Source organism: Crocuta crocuta, unplaced genomic scaffold (genome assembly GCF_008692635.1).
Source record: "Crocuta crocuta isolate KB4526 unplaced genomic scaffold, BGI_CrCroc_1.0 scaffold317, whole genome shotgun sequence".
Classification (NCBI taxonomy): Eukaryota; Metazoa; Chordata; class Mammalia; order Carnivora; family Hyaenidae; genus Crocuta; species Crocuta crocuta.
The window spans coordinates 4,218,339-4,242,498 of NW_027530984.1; the positions used below are offsets into that span (position 1 = coordinate 4,218,339).

Consider the following 24,160-nt stretch of genomic DNA (forward strand, 5'->3'; position numbering starts at 1 on the left):
TAATACAGTAATATAATAAAATTTATATAATATAAATTTTATAGTAATTTTATATAATATAATAAAATTTATATTATATAAATTTTAATATAGTAAAAATAAGTAATATAAAATGGAAGTACAGCTACTGCACTAGGATAGTGCACAGAACCTACCAAGGTTTTGAGGGCAGCTCACAGAGGAGACAACACCTGAAGTGAATCTTGCAGAAGAAGTAAGAATTATGAAGGAAAACAGAATGAGTATTCCAGGTTGAATATGGGATTCCAGGTCTAAGCAAAGGCATCAAACAGCAGACTTGGTGCGGGGAGACAATAAACAGTTTGATATTTTCTTTTTTATTTATTTTTTTAATGTTTACTTATTTTTGAGAGACAGAGTGTGAGCAGGGGAGGGGCAGAGAAGGGGGGAGACATAGAATCCGAAGCTGGCTCCAGGCTCTGAGCTGTCAGTACAGAGCTCAGCACAGAGCTCGAACCCATGAACTGTGAGATCATGATTTGAACCAAAGATGGATGCTTAACAGAATGAACCACCCAGGCCCCCCAAGAGTTTGATATTTTCAAATTGTAACCTGTGAGGCCAGGAAAGGCATGAGGCCAAGTAAAGCTATGAACAGAAGCCAGGATGCCCAGGTTTGAAACAGAAGGGAGAGAGAAAAAGGGTACACTGGTAATTGTATAGAGTAAGCATGTTAAGATGTAAGTGAAGACTTAGGCAATTAATGTGCTTCTTTGACTGTGTTGATTCGCTCAAGAATGTACATATGATAACCTGTCTAATCCTTGTAACTCCCACGAATCTGGCAAAAGCATGCTTTCCTCCCCATTGGATTTGAACCTTGAATTATGTAGGGACTGAGAATAAGCTGCCTTTATGAGAGGGGCATTAGTCCTACCCATGCAAAATACCACAGTCAAGGCAATAAATAAAACTGGATCCTATATTCAGCTACATCTAAATTCAGAACGACTTATAAAAATTTTAGTTATGGGAACAATGATTTTTTTTTTCTTAAACCAGTTTTGGTAGGATTTAAATTTTTTTTTTTAAGTTTATTTTTGAGAGAGACAGAGAGAGAGAGAGAGAGAGAAAGAGAGTGAGAGAGAGAGAAAGCGAGAGAGCAAGAGAGGGGCAGAGAGAGAGGGAGAGGGAGACACAGAATCCAAAGCAGGCTCCAGGCTCCCAGCTGTCAGCACAGAAATGGACATGAGGCTCAAACTCATGAACCTTGAGATAATGGCCTGAGCCTTGATCAGTCACTCAACCGACTGAGCCATCCAGGAGCCCCTCAGTTACGCTAATTTCTGTCTCACAATACTATATTTTCTCAAAATGTATACACTTATTTAAAGACTTATGGTAAGTACATGGTAGATAATGGCAAAAGCAGAGGGTACATGACGGTCCTGATCGAATGGACTTACACCTGGTAGCCGTGATTATAGGGCTAAGTAAGGGGGAAAGATGGAAAATCTCTATGTTTATCATACAAACTTTATTTAATTACACTGTGGTCAGCCCTCAATAGTACCCTGTATCCCATCAAGATTCCATATTTTCCTCTCCAGAGAAAAATCTCAACTATTGCTATTTGAAAAGGAGCAGTTACCCAGTTATTCATGAGTTGGGTTGGGAATCTGGGGATCTGATTATTTCTTAAAAATGTTTTAATACAATTCCTTCCATTTTTACTTCAAATGTATTCTTAAACCCCAAGGTAACTAATCTTAAAATTCCTAAGCCTTTTGGCATGCCTACGCTTCTTGACTTTACCCACAGTGTTCCACAGTGTGCTCAGTGCTTTCCTGGGACTGCTAAATCAGTCATCATTCTCCCTCTGTTTTGCCACTTTCAAAGCTTTTTTTTTTTTTTTTTTTTTTTTTTTTTTTGCTATTGTTACCCTCTATTCTGGCCCTTATGGCTTTATACATTTAAGAAAATCTTTTCACTAAACTATTTGGAGAGTCTTTAGTAGCATTGGGGTGGGCATGGTATATGAATATGAAAATATTCCTTCTGTAAAATCAACAGCATCAACCTATTCTAAAAGTTTAGTGGTTAACTGGAATCAGAACAGCATTTCTATTGGTTTTCATTACAAACAACCTGTTCTAGCCATCAGTTAATCAAGTTGGCTTAGAAAGGTCAGGGGACAATGAAATGACTGAGTCTAATTGAAGCTGGAAAAGACTTTAAAATAAAACTATATATTAATATCATTTTTAAATCCACTTATTTATTTTATTTCACTTGACCCAAATTATTTTTAATTTTATCTAGTACATGCCTGGGTTATCAGGTAGAGATGGCTGGTACAAACTATCTGGGATCACAGTAGAATTTACTGTTAGAGAAACAAATAATAAGGTTTTCTGTAACAAATAAAGTACCTCCCAATACTTAATTAAGTTGCGACTCTTAAATACAAAGAACAAACTGAGGGTTGATAAGGGCGGAGGAGAGGGGAAAATGAGTGATGCACACTGAGGAGGGTGCTTGTTGGGATGAGCACTGTGTGTTATAAGTAAGCCATGAATCATGGGAATCTATCCCCATAACCAGTGTATACCCCCCTCCCCGTATACACTGTATGGTAGGCAACTTGACAATAAATTATATTTTAAAATAAATAAATAAGATGTTTAATTAAATTTGGAGAAGAAGCACAGTTTCAGTCAACAGTGTTTACCTTCTATTTTGTCAGCAGCAAAATCTGGCTGACAAAATATTTTTTAAAATATTTCTCATTTTTATTTATTTATTTTTTAATTTTTTCAATGTGTAGAGAGAGACAGCATGAGTGGGGGAGGGGCAGAGAGAGAGGGAGACACAGAATTAGAAGCAGGCACCAGTCTCCTGGTTTTCAGTGCAGAGCCCAATGTAGAACTCAAGCCCACGAGACCTGAGATCATGACCTGAGCTAAAGTTGGACGCTTAACCAACTGAGCCACACAGGCTCCCCTGCTGACAAAATATTTTAAATTTAAAACAAACTCATGAATCCTAAGAGTGTATAAAACCTTAAACATATACATTAAATTTAAAAATATTTAAAATGAAAATAATGTATATACTCTTAAGGAATGAGATATAGACAGAAAAAGAAAATAAAATTCTAAATGTACATATGTGTGTGAACACACACACACATACACACATTCACACATGTACATATACACAAACAGACACATGTATACATCCTAGGGATCTTCTATAAATTCAAAATTCAATCTTTTTAGAAAAAAATACACAGATATAAACATACAACCAGATAGCTAAGATTCTGCTCATGACTTTGCAAATTAAACCAGAAATTCGATATATGTCTTAAATCTAAGGAGTTCACACATACTCCTTAGATAGAATTCATTCCATATGATAGAAGAACATACAATCACTACAAGTCATAATTTAAAATAATATTTAATACTCTATGTATTGTTTACTATGTAAGTTAAGCAAGCAGGATAATATATCGTATAGACGGTAAAACCCAAACTACGTAAATGGAGACGATGAACATGCCTGGGAAGAAATATGTCAAGGCAATATTCTTAGTTGTTTGTGGATGGGAGGGTAATGGATTATTTTTAGATTCTTCTTTAGGCTTATATGTATTCTGTGCTTTTCCTCAATAATCACAGAAATGTCTTATAATAACAAAATAACGATTTAATTCAGAAAATAAGCACTAATTTGTAATGAAAACACTTTCATTTGCAACTTATCTGAAAAAAACATATGGAAGCTCTGTTAATGCTTAAAAAACCACAGCTCACTGCAAATAACTTTAACCATTTCAAACACAAATTAAGTCAAGCAAGGAAAAAGAATAACAGGGGAGCACATATGACTATTAAACAAGTCCATGCCGCCCACTCTATACAGCTGGAGTGAGGAAGATGCAGAATTTATCAGCTGCCAGCCGGAAGCCCTCAATGTAATGATCCCAACTTGAATTTCTCACTCCATTAGTTGGCCTATTAAAAAAAGAATTCATTCCTAGCTCTTGCAGGGGAGAAAAAAAAAACAAACCCACAAATGATTCATGTATAGATGCAACTTCTTAAATCAAATTAAACAATGAAATTAGCTGATATAGTCTCTCCTATTTTATTGCTTTTTGTGAAAAAGAAATCATGTCCTATAAAAGGCCCGCCTTGCTTTTCCCTTCATATAACTACTCTTTTTAATATTTTTCTACATATAAGCTGAACATAATTCTCCCTTTTCTATTTTTCTAATGTTTCCTTGAGCCTGTTAGAAATAGATATTTCAATTGTTCTTTTCAATATACATATATATAAAAAAAACAAAACTGCTAAATTGCTTTATTCATATTTACAGACTGGCCAGCATTCTAGAAGCTCTAACACTAGTGAAAATATTGTTCTGTCAGTTTTGTTTTTAGGTTTATCAAAAATCTGCAGTAAAACAGAATAGGATTATATACTGAAGGAACGTACCAACACTTGTGAAATGGAAAAGAAAATAAACCTGTTAATATTTTACAGATATGTTTAGACCAAAGGGAAAAATAAAATAATTTACAAAATCAGACAATGTATATGCAGGCATAGTAAACAAACTTTTTATCTAGCTGCACCTGGGTGTCTCAGTCAGTTCAGTGTGCGGCTTCAGCTCAGGTCATGGTCTAGAGATTCGTGAGTTCAGCCCCGCATCAGGCTCCTGTGCTGATGCTCAGAGTCTGGAGCCTGCTTCAGATTCTATGTCTCCCTCACCAGATTATTCTTTCCCACTCTCAAAAATAAATAAACATTAAAATATTTAAAAAAAACCTTTTATCTAAATTAGTGATGTTACAAATAATAGTAAGAGCACAGGAACTGGATTCAAATCTTACCATTACAGTTAATTAACAAAGTGTCTGCAGGCAAGTTTATTAACCTAAGAACTCTTTGCCTCATAAAGTGGCAGAAAACACACACACACACACACACACACACACACACACACACCACTTCATAGGGCTGTTGTAAAAATAAAATGTAACAATGTATTTAAGTAATATGGTCTGATGGCTGCACATAACTAGCCCCCAATGCTGAAAGCTACTACAACTAATTTTTATTATAATAACCTTGACTCTCCTTTTTTTTTTCATTACCATCTTCATAAGATTATTAATAAATTTTTTTGGAAGGAGATAAGGTAAAACTACTGCATATATAAGACTACTGAGGACCACCTCTTCTATAATAGTAAAGTTTAGCTTAGGCCAAGTTTAATAATGTCAGGAGGTGGTAGAGCTTTCAAAGAGGTGGTAGAGCTTAAAGCCACCTGTATGCATCTTTTGGAAAACATTAAACAGTATCCCAAACAAAAATATTTACAGCTTGGGCTAGTTAGATTGTCCAAGTATCCTTTTGATCTCAATGGCTTTTTAAACTTGAATAATTTGAATTCTAATTCCCTTGAATACAGGGTTCCCTGGGATTGAACACAGTGCTTGGTAGAAGGTAGGTTCTCAATAGTGTTTCTGGTGTGAATTAATTCTATGAGGGGTATTACTTAAACGTACTGGAAGTCTATAAGATTATTCACAATGAGGTCAGTTAACTCTGAGAATTGGAACCCAGAAAAGATGTTCAGCAGCAGTTCTTAAGTATGCAAAGCTGAGAAGAGTGTCAAAGGGAAGTTGAAAAGGCACATCAGTCTTTTTCTGCTTCTCTAATATTTTGCACTGGTCTCTTTCTACTTAAGAGTAAAGAAACAAGAACAAAAAAAGGCAGACCATTTGATTATGAAGTGAAATAATTATATTTACTTTATCTATTTCCATCTCAGCCTATTAATCTTTTTTGTGTTTGCTTTTAATTACAACACAAAGCCAGTAAGCTAATGAAGGAAATACTTAAGATATGGGACTGTACTGATTCTGTGATTATGCTAGGACAAATCAACACAGAATAGAATGAATTATTAGAATGTACACACACTAGCGACAAGCATCATGAATCTGACCCCTAGAGATATTTGCCTGATGGCTTAGGAGAAATCTCTGTTGCCTTCACTTCTCCTATTTGAAGAAGGTGCGGAAATATCAAATACCTCCCATCCATAGAAATGACTCCTTACATGATTTTGTGAGAATTTGCATGGCTCTCTTTGTAAAGGCAGTGCAGTATTCTGCACATTGATAACAACTGTAGATTTAGGGCAAAGGGATCCAGAATATACCACTGTGAAGAGGTTTTTTTTTTTTTCTTCTGAACTTTCCTTATTGCCTAAAAGTATAGCCTCTGCAAAATAATTCAACTGGCATAAGCCCCCTCCCTGGGAGTTCTGTAACCAGAGAAGACTGAATCCTATCATAAGGACAATATGAGAAGATGGATATTAGTTGACCCTACTGTGGTTAACACTTTACAATGCATGCAAACCAAACTGTCAGGCTGGATGCCTTAATCATACACAACAATGTATGTCAATTATTTTTCAATAAACTGGGGGGAAAATAGATGGTACTTAGTTCCAAATTCTAATTTTCTCTGCGAGTCACATTTTCTCAATTCTCACATACATAGGTGAATAAAAGTTTGTCTTTTTTCTTGACAGTCTCCTTTTGTCACTGTAATTTCACAGTCCCCAAACTCTAAACCTAAGTGGGTAGAGGGAAAAGTCCCTGACTGCCCACAACAAGCGATTTAGTATGACTAGATGTTTCGTCCTAGGCTTCCCTTAACATATTGAGTTATAATGACAGATAAACTGAGAGCCATGTAAAATCATGACAGTCCCTTAATGCCTTTGGTAAACTCTTTCATCACCATGATTTCAGTGTACGACTGTAGGGTAACAAATCAAACCAATCTGTCAGTGAGTATATTACAAAAGTAATTTCTGTGATGTATTATGCTTTTAATTTTCAAAAGCTCATGATTCAACAATCAAAAATCAGTAAAAATGTGAATAGATAAATTGGTTACTTTACAAATGAAAATAGCAATCACTGTATTTAAGAAGATACTTTAGGTAATAATGTCATAGATGATCCAAAACGGACACGGAGAATGAGATCTTTGTCATTATAATACATGGAATTTTGTTCATTTTCCAAAAAGAGTTTGTTACCTGGAGATTTATCTTTCTCTCTTTTGAGACTCATTCTGTCATTATATTGACTTGATGGTCACATGGATAATCCATCTTAATAACCAAATTTTGACTTCTATGACCATCCTACTTGAGTGACTCAGTCTATTGTCTATACCTTGTTCAATCATCCAGGAAAGTTGTACCTCTCAATTGTTAAGCTTCATGCTATTTTATTTTATTCTTTCGCATAAACCCTTCTCTAATTAACTTCACTTGTCCTAGAATTTGACATTGTTGCTCATTTCCTCTACCATTTCAAAAAAATCAGATAGCCTTATTTGTTTTTCAACTTTGTGTTGGAGCTATTTTCTCTCCCTCTCTTCAATGGTTACTCTCCCTTTATTCACTCTTTAAATGTCAAGGGCTCATTCTCATGGTTTGTTTTCCCACTCCACACCGCAGATACAAATGTGCTCTTAGCCTGCACAGTGCTAATTCACATAATGGTTTAAACAAAATTAATTAGTTATCACCATAATAAGCCTCAGACCAGCTCCACGGAGGGATGCTATGGCTGGGAAACTGACCTGAGGTTGTCCTGTCTTGCATTATAAACTTGGAAATGTACTCAAATAGGTTTGCTTCCATTACTTGCATCTGGTAGGCTGGCTTCTAATGACTGGTGAATATCATCAAAAGCGTATCTCTGTGGGAAACTTAAGGCACTAGGAGTTTACATGACTATACATGAGAATGTTCACTGTCTCTTGCTTACATAAGCTTCTCTGCAGTTTCCTACATTATCTGCCATTGAAGAAAATGTTTACCTTTATCTATTTATCTTACAGACCTATTAAGACCGTTACAAATATTTAAATATTGGGAGGCTTCTGACTAAGGTCCAGAGTCTGACTTTACTTGAAAAATCAAATGGCTTGGCAGTATTTAGCCCCCCTTTTCCACATTTCTGCATTTCCACAGGCAGCAACCTCTAGAGCTAAGGGTGCCTATTTGCTTCAGATTGATCACATTGAACATATCCCTTCTCATTCATTTCATGTGCTCATCCCGATCCCTGAGGGATCTGAGGTTAATAACAGACATACTATATAGAGTCGGTATTTTAATCCAGCATTTATAGAGACTAACCTATATCTCCAAGGGTATAACCACCCAGGAGTTATACAGTGTTATAAATTTAATTGTGCCCCATTCCCGCCAAATTCCAATGTTGAAGCTAATCATCAATGTGACTATATTTGAGATAGGGCCTTCACAGAGCTAATTAAGGTTAAATGAGGTCATAATGGTAGGGCCCTACTCTGATAGAATTGGTGTCCTTGTAGAACAAGAAAGACATGAGCGATCTTCCTCTTTCTCCCTGAGGGAGCACAGGGGAAAGGCGGTATTAGGACAGAGTGAGAAGGTGGTCAAACCAGGAAGAAAGCTCTCAACAGATAATGACTTTTGCAGCACTGTAACCATGGATGTGTAACCTTCAGAACTGTGTAATATCATGTATCTGTTGTTTAAGGCACCCATTTGGTATATTTTGTACACGAGCAGAGAAATATCTACAGACCAAACACATGTTCCTTTAGAAATAGTGCCCCTGGGCACCTGGGTGGCTCAGTTGGTTTAATGTCTGACTTTGGCTCAGGTCATGCTCTCAGGTTCATGAGTTCGAGCCCCACATCAGGCTCTGTACTGTCAGTGCAGAGGCTGCTTGGGATTCTGTCTTCCTCTCTCTCTGCCCCTCCTCCACTCACACTTTCTCTTTAAATATAAATAAATAATATAAAACAAAAAGAAATGGTGCCCCCATTCTGGCTTTCCAGCTGGGAGCTCATCTTCTTTCACTGGACTCTTGCAGTCACTTCCTGAGCAGTCTGTCTCTGTACCTTCTCTATTCACTAATTGCTGTGGGGAGTTCTTTTTAAAATACAATAGGGATAACATATGCTCTTGATTTGAAATTTAAGAAGAAAATGAATTAAAATAGTAAAATAGCCCCTTATCACTTATAGTTCCTCCAGGTCCTTTGCCAAGTGCACATCATTAAATGGGTCTGACAAAGACTCTTTTTGACTAAACTTTAGTCAATCTCCTGTGAGGTCTCTTCTTGCGACTAGGCCTTGACTTTGACCCACTGTTGGGCCTCCATATCCCAGTTTTGGCAAGAATACTGCCTGCTAGGGCATTTTGGAGAGAATCCTCTGCCCTTGGTATTTGAGCAATAGTCCTCACCTGTGATATCTGGCTGTAGTCTTCACCTCCCACAATCAGGATCTGATCACCTTGGCCTCTCTTCAGCAGGGATCCTCAGTGGGCTTAATAAACATTCCCCTACCCTTGATGTCTCCTCTTAGTAATTTTCCATTCACTGACCCCCCACCCCCATTCTGCTTGTTGGCTATGAATCCCCACTTGTTCTTATTGTATTCAGAACTGAGCTCAATTGTATACTAAGGTCTCTTTCCCCTATTACCTGAGTTCCTTACAATTGCTTTAACAATGGCCCACTTCTGCTTTTCTGCAACATGCCCTTAAACTGAACTTTTCTATGCTTCTATGCTCTCCCGCCCCACATTCCTTTAGCTTTTTCCTAGGCCATATGCCAAAAAGTCATTTGTCCCATTTAAATCATACTACTTTTTGAAGTTTTTCCTTATTCTCCCAGGTAGGAATAACTACTTCCCTTTGGGGTGCTTCTAAGTACTTTGTATATACATCTATTACAACTTAATAATTTTATTATCATTTTATTTTTTGCTTACATTACATTGAGCATTAAGCTCAGGGTCTTTCAACTTTATTATCTTGTTTTGTTTTTACCCAAGGTGCCATTGTGCCGTCATGCATTTAGGAGGGAATTATACATTTACTAATCAAATATTTGTTAATGCTAGCAGAGGAGGTAGTGTCCGGACAGTAAAAGAAGTTGATAAAAACCAAAACAACAACCATCCCCCACCTTTCCCCTCAAATTGCCTTTTAAATATAGTACAATCCAATTGTATAAGTGTACATGAATGAGAATTGACTTCATTATAACCAGAGTCAAATGGATAAAGCCCACACATTTTAATTGTCCATTGTGAGTTTATTCATGAAGTTCCCAGAGCATCTTCAACATTTCTACAAAGATTAGTTCCATTCTGTAATCTTTTTTTCATCATCATAGTAAATAAATGGGGTTGGTTTTGGATCGATATGGAAAATGAAGGGACTGCAATATCTCTGAGTAATAAAATACTTAAAATATACCACAGTTGTCTGTTCAAAGCCCTCCTCTTCACTTTGGGGCCATTTCAATTGTCGGGAAGAAGAGTTGAGCTGTTGTCTATGGTCCAATAGATTTTAACCGATGTTGATCAAAGGGAAACCTTATAACCTTCACTTAAAAAACACAAGCAATTCAAATCCATTGCTATCCTAGGCAGTTGGCTACTATGCTCTTATGTAATTGCATTTCATTGATATAAAAATTAAGAAACATGAAATATAAATATAAATCTAAGAAATATGAAAAATTGACTTCTAGGTTTATTTTTGCTCTTAAGCGTTTTTATCAGTGAGTTATTGCAAGCCTTACATTTACCAACTTACTAAAATGAACCAAACACTAATATTTTCCATATTATTTAAAAGAACCTTGATGAAGATAGCTGGGAAACTATAAATACAGGAGGTAAAAGATCCAAGCCCTTATACTATTCTGCCCACTAAATGAAGGCATTAATCAAAATTATATTTCTTAAAACATCACATAAATAAACTGTTATAGAGGAAAAAGTGGGGGAGTCAGTGACTAATAGGAAATGCTTTTGGGGAGCACTGAGTTAAAAAAAGCTAATAAGCAGTTTTTATTTTGAAGTACAGGATTTCTCACTATCTTTTTTGAGTAAAACTGAGCAAAGAGGTATCACCTTATAGCTATTCTTGCCTATCCTATTTGAAATGGATATAATAATTAAGAAAGCTTTATGAAACAACATCCTGTACAAGAAGATTTTTAAATTAACAGTAAGACTTACACAACTATAATATTATTTGTTTGTTCGTTTAGTGCCACAGAGGGACTTACACAAGTATAATACTCATTTATTTATTTAGTGCAAGCAAGGAAGAGGGTCAGAGGGAGTGGGTGAGGGAGAGAGAGAAAGAGAGAATCCTGAGCAGGTTCCATGTTGACCATGGAGCCCAACATGGGGCTCCATCCCACAACCTGGGACCATAACCTGAGCCAAAACCAAGAGCTGGACACTCAACCTACTGAACCACCCAGGAGCCCTTACATTTTTACAGTTATATACTTCCTGACTCACTTCCAGAAGATAGGATTTTAAAGGAGCTTCAGACTTGTCTATAATAAAAGACAAATTTCTATCTCTGCTGACAGCAGGATTTTGCTTATGACTTCATTGGTATTTAATATAAGCAAGTGATTAAAGTGGTTTTTGTATTCCTTAAATTACACAATTCTTTCAGAAACCTCTTATACAATTCTCAGAAGCCAAATCTAACCAATGGAGACAATTTATTTTAGGGGCAACATGTCATTATTTGATCTAATTTAAAGATTAGTGCCATCGTTATTTTTATGTTGTCTTTCCCTTGACAGAGCACAGCTAATAAAGTGAACAAAAACTTCAATATGCCATTTTTTTATTCTTAAATGTTTATGTTAAGGGTTTGTATTTTCCTAAACCTCTGTCTGCTTGTTCACGTTAGGATACTGATTGGCTAACCTGAGCACACATAAGAATCTCCCAGAGGGCCTGCTGCAGCTCACATTGCTGGCCTACCCCACAGCTTCTCACTCAGGAAATCTAGGATAGAGCTGATCTGCATTTCTATCAAGTTCCCAAGTGCTGCTGATGCAGTTACCACACTTTAAGAACCACTGCTTTCACGCAGGCCCACATTCATGAGACACACACCTGGGTTCCTGTTGCTCTGAGGCTCCTCAGAAAGGCTCCAATCAGATTCTTAAAGGAGTAAGAGAGTTATCTCAACTGTCTCCAAAATAAGGCACCTTTGTGATGATTCCTAAATTCTGCTGCGACATCTCATTTCCTTTTTTTTTTTTTTTAATGCTTATTTATTTTTCAGAGAGACTCACAGAGCACCAGGCAGGGGAAGGGCAGAGAGAGAGAGAGAGATGCAGAATCTGAAAAGGGTCCAGGCTCTGAGCTGTCAGCTCGAACTCGTGAATGGTGAGATCAGGACCTGAGCCAAAGTTGGACACTTAACTGACTGAGCCACCCAGGTGCCCCATCATTTCCTAAAGACCAACAGACTTTTCCCCTCCTTTGATATTCTCCACTGTCTGCTAAGAATGTATAGGTCATTAGTCTCCACATGTAGTCCACACTATGGATTTTTCCCCCTTAAATCACTGCTTCCTATTTTCCACATAACCCATTCCCTCTCTTACATGATATCTTTGCAGTATGTTGGCTCTTTCCTGGCCTCATTTGCCTCTCTTCCTAGCTGGACTCTATTGCTAGCCTATATGAATATATAGCTTACATTCATTCTTTTGTTCATTCACTCTATAGCATTTGTTAAAGGTTCAAAATGTAATGGATATGACAACATTTCTGCATTCATGCACTTACACTGTAATGGGGAAGATATAAGACAAACACACAAGCAACAAAGTATGATATAAAGAAGGGATGTGTACACTGAAGACAATAATATAAGGTAATGGGTAAGAAAGTGACTGGAAATCAAATGTATCTTAGCCTCTGTGGAATCATCTTTCTGAGAAGAAACATAAAGATGAACTGAAATGTTATGATGGAGAAAACAATGCAGAGAATGTAGAAAAGGGCATTCCAGGCGGAGGAAGCATCAATTCAAAGGCAGAAAGAAGTCCAGGGTGGTTGAAGGAGTCCGCAAGGGGGAATGGTTGAGGAGTTCAAGTTGGGGGTGGGGAAATAGCATTGTTCATACTCCTTTTGTAACCATGTGCTTCTCTCACACACAGCTGGTATGCAGACTAGGAGACTAGGATATACACATCCTAGTGGAAACTGTGCTTTAGCCCACAGGAGTTAAAATATCAATAGCATTATTTCAAGCATATTCAGAGCCTCACATCTTCTCCTTGCCTCAGCTGGGTAAATGGCTGCCATGTCTATTCTCACCCCAGCAGAAGTCTGGGGTTTTATCTTCTGGAGAGGTCTCTGATCTACGGATGCCAGGCACATATCCGAACACCTAACTCTTAACCTCCAGCCTAACACTAGCTGTAATCCCTGGACAGTTCCCTGAACTCCAGGATACCAGGCACATACCCTCACCCTCACCTAGATATGAGAAAGCAGCTTTCCGAACACATGGTAAGTAGGCTGAGAAGAAGCCTACTTAACCCGGAGAAAACCCCAAATATTTAAGAATTGGTGGTATTTCTGAAAATGAGTGTGAGGGTAGGATTAAAAACAGAAGGAGCAAGTGAATATCTATTTAAAGAGTATTTAGACACCCAAATCCCTTCCTTGCCTCAGCTCGGTNATCAGAATCTAATCCTTGGAGTTGGCTATGTTGAAATGCATAATGAATTGTACACAGTTCTTATTTCAGAATGCAGATACATTAAGTCACAACCCTTTGTCTTCTTCACAAATGCCGACTTTAGTAAAGAACCACTCTAGGCATGGATATATCGTAGTTTTGGAAAGGGCAATCCCTTCTGGATGAGTAAAGTCAAAATTCTGAATGAAGAGAGGGCAAAATCAGGTCAGAAGTATGGGTTACAATATTATTTTACAAGAACAATATTCTCTAACAGCAGTGATTCTGATCATATTGACAAAACAACTTCCAGCAAAATAATAACTAACATATGCATCAAGCACACATGTATGTACACACACACATCTTTAAACAATCTGAAACAATTACAAAACAGAAATTAGCCTAAAGCAAGGCCTGTGTGCTTTCAACAATCTCCTCAAGAAAAGCATCACGTTTATTGTACCTGATAATTTGAATTACGTTTTAATCTTTATACCATTAGCCTCCAGGTAAATCTGAGAACATCAAAACTGAAAGGAACTTATTAGTCAGGGTTCTTTTCAACTAGAAAACATAAATCTATGTTTACAATTTTGCCTTTACAGACATTAAAATTTGCCACCATGTAAACTGAAATTTGTTAAATAGTCTCACCAGTGCAATTGTTTTCAGTAGATAGGGCCAAACAAGTCTTGTAAGAAATGCCACTGAAGTTTTAAAAATATTCCAAAATGACTATTGTATAAATATAAGAAGTCCCTTCATTTATACTCTAAAACTTCTAGGATTTCACTTAGGAAATTGCTTTATGCACTTCTCACCATCACATATACTGATAGCATTACCTGTCTGCATCCACCGTCACATCGTGAACCCCTCTTTGGCTGACATCCCTGGAAGTTGTGGTGTCTGGTATTCGGTTCAGACTTCTGGTATATAGGTTGAGCCCTCCATCTGTCATGTACCTGAAAATAAATGTGTAATTAATCAACAGAAAATTAAATGATCTCATCTGTATAATTTAGCTGAATAAAAAGTATTCACAATTTTCAATAATTATGCAAATGTATCCTTATCACAGTTTTTTTTATATTAACATTTTACTCACCAGGGAAAGTTAGAGCATCTTTTCAAGTTTATTAGGAAATCAATCTTACTACAACATATAACTAGCCTATGTAAAACCTTCATTTTTTTACCCTTGGTTATCAAAAATTTAAACAAACTTGTAGATAAAATAACTCTTAGCAAAATAAGAACAAGACCATTTCATTTTGAAATTTTTTTAATGTTTTTTATTTATTTCTAGGAGAGAAAGAGAGAGAGAGACAGCGCGAGCAGGGGAGGGTCAGAGAGAGAGGGAGTCACAGACTGAAACAAGCTCCAGGCTCTGAGCTGGCAGTCAGCACAGAGCCCGACGCGGGGCCCGAACCCACGAACCGCAAGATCATGACCTAAGCGAAAGTCGGACGCTTAACCGACTAAGCCACCCAGGCGCCCCAGCCAATCATTTTGTACACCTCATTTTTGAAGCACTGAAGGTCATAGGAGTAAAGTAATATTACTAAACTTAAAATCAGATTATTTCTATGTAAAATGTATACTACCAATTGGCCACTATGATAAAATAATAGCCAAGATGCACTAAATGCTTAAAATGCTGTCATTAACTGTTCTGAACAGTTTACATGTAATAACATTATCACCACATTAGAGATAAAGAAAATGACTAAGCATGAAAAGACAAATCACACCATGTTACTCAACCAGTCATATCAGAATTAATAAGTAAATCTAGGAGTGATCTTAACCATCATGTATTACTATCTGAAGGGGCACACTGCCCCACTTCAGATCTTTGAGAAATACTTCGTTGTCATCATGGGACCATCACCATTGCACAGAGAAGGTAGACTCAAATGCTCACATTACTAATGGTCATCTTGCTTCCTTGGCTATGGAGGATTAGAATGCATTGTTTAATCTCCTACCTCATGCTGGGCTATATCAAATTTTTCTTTTTTGAGAACTATGACTGAAGTACAGCTCATCAGTCTTTCTATGTGAACACAGGTGACGATCATGAAAACTCAGGAGATGTATTTATTGCCACAAGATGTAAGGTGCCACAGAGAAAGCTGGTCAGCAAAGTAAAAACAGCAGCACAGATGCACCAAACGAAGCAGATACTAGGCCAGGTGGTTTCAACTTGTCCTTGGGTTCTCAGACATATCCTTCTTTATAACTGTGTTCCCAATTTTCTTAAAAAATTCAAGTTGATTTCACTTTTTGGAATAAACCATACTTAATCACAGCCATATTGAAGACTCACCAAATAGCTAAAGCTAGGATTATGAGACTGGCTAATTACTTCCATGATTAGTGAATTCTGCCCTTACTAGCTGAAGGGCCTTGAACAAGTTTCTTAACCTGTGCCTCAATTTCTTCCTCTGAATTTGGGAAGAATAAAATCTGCAGACAGACTTTAAGAAAATTAAAGAAAGAATACCCCAAGCTCTTAATATAAGAACCCTATAACTAATAGCAACTTGTGATTCACAAAGTCTCTCCCACATATTTTGAAAAGGAAATATATGCATTTTATTCACAAAACAACACTAAGCCATTCTGTATTATCCTTATAAGGTAATATAGATAATAAGGTAAAAGTGTTTGGTGGCAAATATTTTTCTCAGTTACTCTCCTTTTGAAATTGTGTTTTAAAAGCTCGAGGGAAGGGGCACCTGGGTGGCTCAGTTGGTTAAACAGCCAACTCTTGACTTTGGCTCAGGTCATGATCTCACCATCATGAAACTGAGCCAGCATCAAGCCCACATCAGGCTCCTTATCGGGCTCTGCATTGAGTGTGGAGCCTGTTTAAGATTTTAAGATTCTCTCTACCCCCCTCCCCCATTCTTGTGTGCATGCATGTGTGCACACTGTCTCCCTCTCAAAAATAAAAAAAAATAAATAAAAAGTTGAGGGTAGTAGAAATCTTCTCTTCAGATAAGGGAGACACTCTTTCTTCTCTGTTTTACCAACAGGCCTAACCGTAAACATAGTTTCTGGAGGAAGTTATAACAATGCATACAAGTTATGTTTCATGTATGTCTCATTGGTCTGCTGCTTCATCTCTGATCTCCAAGATTGTTTCGCAAAAATTTTTGTATACCATTTGGGATCAACAAATATATTTAACATTTGTTCAGCTGAATTCAAAACGCTTCCATATTGTAAAAAGAAAGCATCAAAGCAGATCTCTGTAACGTTACCTGTGATGGCGATACATGGAAACAAGAAATAAGATGACAAATCACTTCTATTAGAAACATAACCTTTCAATTATTCAATACTTACAGAAAAGTAAGTTCTATAGACAAAAGTCAACTGCTTTGAAAACTAATTTTCAAGAGGAAAAAAAGAAGCATGTTTAAAACTTCAATAAATTAAGGAAAATCTTTTTTCAGGAAGTATTTTAAAGGATATTCCTTTTTCTTGGGTCCTTCGATTTTCCAGATAATATCAAATAGGTTTCCAACAGGTAGTAATTGAAACAAAAATTAATCAGTTCTAATTCCTCTGTCTACAGACACTCTATCATTTGAATGTTGGTAGGGCATTTTCATAATAGAACCATGGGTTTGTTATTTAAAAAACAACATACAGGCATCATATAAATAAGACAAATTCCTGATACAAATTTTTTTTTGGTAATTCTTCCGTCTTTTCGGAGGATTTAAAAATGTAAAAGAATACGAATTTTATAGTTCCTCTAGAAGAATTATGCTATAGTCTGGGGAGCTATAAATATTAGGGAATCATTTAGAAAGAATAATGTGAAATTTTGAAAATGATTTCTGAATAACATTATATCTAAACTTCAAAACTGACAGCGAAATGAGTTTAAGAAGAGATAATAGTCACAGGGAAGATTAGCAGAAAAAACTGCAAAAGAAACATGAAGGTTACTGACAAAAAATAAATTATCTCAAAATATGAAACTATTAGAATAATTTTAGCCACATTCAAATTTTACAAGCTATGAATGGCACCTAGGTGGCTCAGTCAGTTAAGTGTCTGATTTCAGCTCAGGTCATGATCTCACAGTTCATGGGTCTGAGCCCCGCATCAGACCTTATGCTGACAACTCAGAGCCTGGAGCCTGAGCTTCAGATTCTGTGTCTCCTTCTGCCCCATCCCCCGATTGCACTCATCTCTCTCTCTCTCTCTCTCAAAAATAAATGCACATTAAAATTTTTTAAAATAAAAAAAATATTCACATGAATAAAAATTAGTTCTCACAAAGCATTTCGTAATTCTTCTTCACATCCACTGCCACCCTGCTTCTTTCTGTATAGGCAAATTTGCATATTTACGGCATATTTACTTTAGCTGTCTATTATCTCAATTAGTATTGCTAGGTCATATCATTCCACCTTGTTCTAAAATAAGGTATTAAACTGCTTCCAAGGCATGGACAGTTGGATGTCTCAGAAGTGCCTCAAATCCACTATAAACTGACCGTGTATTATCTTCACCACTAAACTTCATGTTCCTTTTGTGTGTGTAGTATAAAGGCAAAGACACCATCTACCCAATCAACAATATAGATATATGACTCTCATCACTCAGCACCCCCAGCTATTATAAGATGGAGTCTGTTCAAATATGTGAATCTGTATCATTATACTCTTATTATGTCTGTAATTCACTGAAATAGAGAAAATTTGTAAAAATCTTATCTTTCTAAATTTATTTATTTTGAGAAATAGTGAGAGAGCAGAGAAGGGGCAGAGAGAGGGAGGGAGGGAGAGAGAGAGAGAGAGAGAGAGAATCCCAAGTGGGTTCTGCATGGATTTCACAAAACATGAGATCATGACCTGAGCCAAAACTGTCAGATGCTTTACTGACTGAACCACCCAGGTGTCCCTAAAAATCTCATATTTTAATATTGTTCAATCCTACTTCTCAATGAATAGAAAGATATGCAATTCATCATAGCAATTTCATACTTTTTGGAAAAAAAAAACTTTGAGGGAAATATATATTTTTGCAGGTATATAAGGTATAAAACTACTTATCAAATAATAATAAAAATAATATTAACTTTCATGCACTTACTACCTAGGTTCAGAAATAGGACATTTCTAGTTTCTTCAATGGCCATACAAGCTCCTATCACTGACATCCCCTAATCTCCCTTCCAGAGACATCTACTGTTGTGGATGTTGTAAGCATTCCTTTACTTTTACTTTTGTCACATAGGCATGTATCCCTAAAACTAAATTGTTTAGCATCTCCTGGATTTGAACTTCCTAGAAATTGAGTTACACTACATGTACTCTTTTACAACTTCTTTTCTTCACTCAAAATTACCTTTCTGCAATCATCTATCTTCATGTGTACCATTGTGTCATTGATTTTGGTTTTTTAATTTAAAAAAAATTTAAATTTGTTTTTGAAAGACAGAGAGAGAGAGAGAGAGAGAGAATATATATGGGAGGGGCAGAGAGAGAGGGAGACAGAATCTGAAGCAGACTCCAGGCTCTGAGCTGTCAGCACAGACCTTGATGTGGGGCTGGAACTCACAGCATGGTGAGATTATGACCTGAGCTGAAACTGAGAGTCGGCCGCTTAACCTACTGAGATACCCAGGCGCCCCGTCATCATCTTGTATGTATAAACAATAATTGTGAATTTTTGGCTTTGCTGTCTAGTTGCTTTGTCTGTTTTTGTGGGGATTTGGCAAGATTCAAAACAGTAACTTGTACCACAACTTACTAAAATTCCGTGTTTTTTACATTCCAATCAGTGACTGTTAAAATGAACCATTTTTTAATGACACGAACACACAAGGCATCTAAAGTTTTGGGACTCTTTTTTAAACCTCAGAGGCACTCCAGATCAGCATCTTCCTTTAGATGAGCACAGATATTATGTTAACTATTGTCCCCTAGATCAAATACGCTAGCTTAAAAAAAACAAAAAAAACTACACTAATAATGAATGATTGCTGTGAAGCTCTATTATAAAAAATCAACGTCTAGGAGAAAAATGTGCACATGCAGACATGTAGACCATCTTACAGGGTCAGTATGTGGTTGAGTACAGCCTGGAGCCACACTGCTTGGGTTCAAGTCCAGCATTGCATGCTTTAAGAAATTTGGAATTCCCAGGAGCTCATTAATAAACTTTCTGAGTTTTATCTAAAGCCATTTAAACTATCCAGGCCTCAGTTGTTTCATCTGTAAAATGGAGATAGGAATGATATGCTTCCTTCTTAGAGTTATGGAGAGACATAAGTGAGTTAACATATGCAAAATGCATAGAACATTGTCTAGCACTTAATAAGTGCTATGTAAGTGTCGGCTAATACTAATCAGCTATTTTCCATTAGAATTTCCACATTCACTAAACATAACTCTCATATCTTGAATATGAAATTAATAGAAGCATTAGGATTAGGAATTTGTGGTTTGCCATGTAAACCCTTTCAACTCATTGCTTTTAATCCTGCCCTTTCCAATGTTAGGCATGCTTCATATCACCAAGTTTACTAAGTGTGAATTGAAGGAAGATCCAGAGAAAAGAAGGATCAAAGTATTCACCTCCCTTTTTACAAAGTTAATTGCCCAGAATTAAATTACTTTGTGCTTGGGCATGTGACTTAAAGTAGAATTTTAGGTTATATTCTGGCCCAACTATTTATACTGTGACATCTGCAGATAACTTCAATTTCTACCCAATTGAAATAATGTAGCTTTCTCCCCAATTTTCCATATGTTCCCTTTTTTGCTTCATAAATGGAGACTTTTTCAGGGACTCATTATAAGCAAGAGGCTTTCTCTGACTAATTCCTAATTACTGGCAAATTCACATTCCCCAAGTGTTTAAAGTAATTTTAAAAAGAGAAGAAAGAGATAAGTCTTTGCATGCTTCAGGAAATTTTGAATTCTCAGAATGCCGATTAACTAGTTTTCAGAGTTCTACTTAAGGTACATGAAGAAATGAAACTCCATTCCCACTCACTTCATGACATTCCTTGTGATTACAGGAGGAAAAAAGTCCTAAATTAAACACCTTCATTCTTTACTATGTCTTTTGAGCTCTTTGTCCCTTGAATCAGTGAAACATACTTTTAAAACAGAACAGAAAATTAACCTTGTGACTCAACTGTTTTCATGAATTGTAGCACAATTTCTATGCCCTTATTTCTTACTTAAAACATCATCAAATTAAAATTCTCCTGGGATGTCTCTACTCCTCTCATCTTCCCACCTTTTAATTCTAGGCTGAGGTATCAGGCTGCATCCTAGAGATGTCAGAAATTGTTCTGTGTGACCTGGTGAGTAATTAAGTGCAGCACCCCATGAAGTGTCCTCCATACAAGGCCCCTCAATCATGCTTGAGCTGAAACCAGCCATGTCACCTGCCGATCACGTCTAGTCACCTTCCACCCAGGGGACAGACGCCTGAGTCATTCCTTACATTTCTGTGTTCTGTACTCTGCCATGGGAAAGACAAAATGTGTAATGCCACACAAGGCAACATCACCAGGGAAAGTTTTCACCCAGGATCTGTGTTATTGTTAGTCTTTTTTTATTTTTAATATACTGAATACTGATGACAAAAATAAAACAGGTGGACCAGTGATGCATATTTAAACGGGCCCATTTGTACAACTATCCAAGACTCATTTGAAAGACTGACAGGGAACAGAAATGAACGGAAGCCTGAAGTGTTTCCACTGAAGTATGAAACAAGGAGGAAGGACAATGGATATAACTTTTTTTTCTCATGAGTGAATGAAGCAGAATCTTGCTAGCTCTCCTCAACCAAGTTCCTCTCCTTCCCGGGCAAGGGCTGACCCATATTTCCCGGCCTCCCTTACAGCTGGATGTGGTGACACAGCCGTTTTGGATAATGGAATGTGGGTAGAAGTCATAGACACCACTTTCAGACCTCGTACAAAGGAAATATTCTCACATCATAGTTCTTCCTCTCTTTTTCCATCTGCCTGTTGAATATCGATGCTCAGGGTGACATTGGAAACCTGGTGGGCCAGGAGCAGAATTACTTCCATTCATCTTATTCTCTGAGAGACCATAGGGTATACATTCCTAACTAAAGGTCAGAAACATCAGGGAGGGTTTTATATGGAGGAGAAATGAGCTCTGTATTAACTTACAAGATTCTGAGATTTCTTGCTTACAGAAGTTACTGTTAACTAATACAGGTAGGGTCCTGGAAAACAGAAAATGCTTTGGAGTATAAGTATGCCTGTAATATGTGTTATTATATACAGAACTCGGTTGTTTAAAAAAAAAAAAATTACCTCAGGGCGCCTGTGTGGCTCTGTCGGTTGAGCGTTCAACTTCAGCTCAGGTCATGATCTCACGGTTCGTGGGTTCAAGCCCTGCGTTGGGCTCTGTGCTGACAGCTAGCTCAGAGCCTGGAGCCTGTTTCAGATTCTGTGTCTCCCTCTCTCTCTGACCCTCCCCTGCTCATGTTGTCTCTCTCTCTCAGAAATAAATAAAAACATTTAAAAAATTAAAAAACATTACCTGAAGGAAAAACTACTAATCTAAGAATGTATACATACACACTCGCATACATGTGTGTATATAGTACACATTCATTCACTGAATAAATGAGCATCTACAAAAATATTTTAAAAACGAAAATGTGGTTCATACATACAATGGAATACTACTTGACAATGAGAACAAATGAAATCCTGCCATTTGCAACAACATGGATGGAACTGGAGGGTATTACGTTAAGTGAAATACGTCAGAGAAAGACAGGTATCATATGTTTTCACTCATATGTAGAACTTGAGAAACTTAACAGAAGATCATGGGAGAAGCATGGGGAAAAAATAGTTACAAACAGAGAGGGAGGGAGGCAAACCCATAAGAGACTCTTAAATACAGAGAACAAACAGGATTGATGCCGGTGGGGGACAGGAGAGGGGAAAATGGGTGACGGGCACTGAGGAGGGCACTTGTTGGGATAAGCGGTGGATGTTGTATGTAAGCAATGAATTATAAGAATCTACCCCTGAAACCAAGAGGACACTGTATATACATTGTATGTTAGCTAACCTGACAACAGTTATAACAAAACAAAACAAAAACAAAAACGAAAACAAAAAAACAAAACAGTGCGCTACCCTGTAAGTCACATGGCATTGGGACTCTATTGCTCACCACTGCACACACAGTCCCAACATGCTGCCTGGCACATAGGATGGACTCAGAGATGGTTTTCGGATACGTACACACATGCGTACTGCAGCTGAAGATCCCTCTTCTGTGTCTCCATTCTCTCCCCAGGAGTCCTCATGTCTCCCACAGGTTCTGCTCTCTTCTCTCTGAGACCACACCCCCCATCTTATCTCTACCCAGAATACTACTTCTGCATTTTCAACAACACACTTTTATACCACACTGTCTCCAACTCTATACTGGAAACTCTACACTCAGCAGCTCCTCTGCTTTCTCAAAAATAAAAAGTGTTTGTCTGCCTATTTTCTTTAATGGTATAATTTCCTACCTTCTGTGCTTACAAAATGGGCAATGTATCTGAATTCTCTGCCTCTCTGAAGCCCTCAGGAGAAGCCTATCATTAATTCTGTACGTTTCTCCTCTCTGGTACCTCCCATATCCTTTCACTGTTGACATGGCTACTCTCATGTTTCTGGACTAGAGAACTCGGACGTGGACTTTTGCAGTAGTGTTCGAAGCCTACCATCAGAGTTGCTCCCCTCAATCCATTTTGCAGATTTCCCCTAAAGGGGACTTTCAGAAATCATTATCAGGCCCTATTCTGTGACTATTATAATCTGCTTTCTATTGCTTAAAGTACACTGTGTAAACTTCTTAGTATAATGTTATTGAGGTCTGGTCACAATAGTCCTTATCTCTCAAAATTAAGTATTCAGATTCCATGAATTTAAGGGTCAGTGAATATCATTCAATCCAAGTATCCCTTTGATTTTGAAAATAATTTTTTAGTCAAGCTTACTGAATGACATTCTTTCTGCAATATTTATACTTTTCTTACAAATATTGTCTTATTACAGTTCCCTCCTCTTTATATAGATATTTGTTTTTATTTTTTAGAAAGATAAAGAGTGCACAAGAGAGTAGAAAGGGGCAGAGGGAGACAGAGAGAGAATCTCAAGCAGGGCGTGACCCCATGGCTCTGGGATCATGACCTGAGCCAAAATCAAGAGTTGGGTGCTCAACCGACTGAGCCACTTAGGCACCCCTATAGCTATTTCAATGAGAGAATGTAGGGGCACCTGCATGCCTCAGTGGTTTGAGCATCAGACTTTTGATTTTGGCTTGAGTCATTATCTCAGGATCATGGGATCGAGTCCTGCCTTGGGCTCCTGCTGAGCTTGGAGCATGCTTAAGATATTCTCTCACTGATATATTCATTCTCTCTCTGTCTCTCTCTCTCTCTGTCTTCCTCCCTCCCTCTTTCTCTCTCTCCCTCTGCTCCTCCTTTGCTCTCTCTCTCTCTTTCTAAAACAAAAATAAAAAATAAAAAGAATAAATCA

General features: G+C 37.2%; 1 protein-coding gene across 1 annotated transcript in view; it reads right to left on the bottom strand.

Moving 5' to 3' along the window:
- NAV3 (neuron navigator 3) overlaps positions 1–24,160 on the bottom strand; it is a 256,522-nt gene that overhangs the window by 133,598 nt on the left and 98,764 nt on the right. Inside the window, exon 10 of the mRNA XM_077770208.1 lies at positions 14,436–14,555. Within this exon, the coding sequence (XP_077626334.1) occupies positions 14,436–14,555 (120 nt within the window). The remainder of the gene's footprint in view (positions 1–14,435; positions 14,556–24,160) is intronic.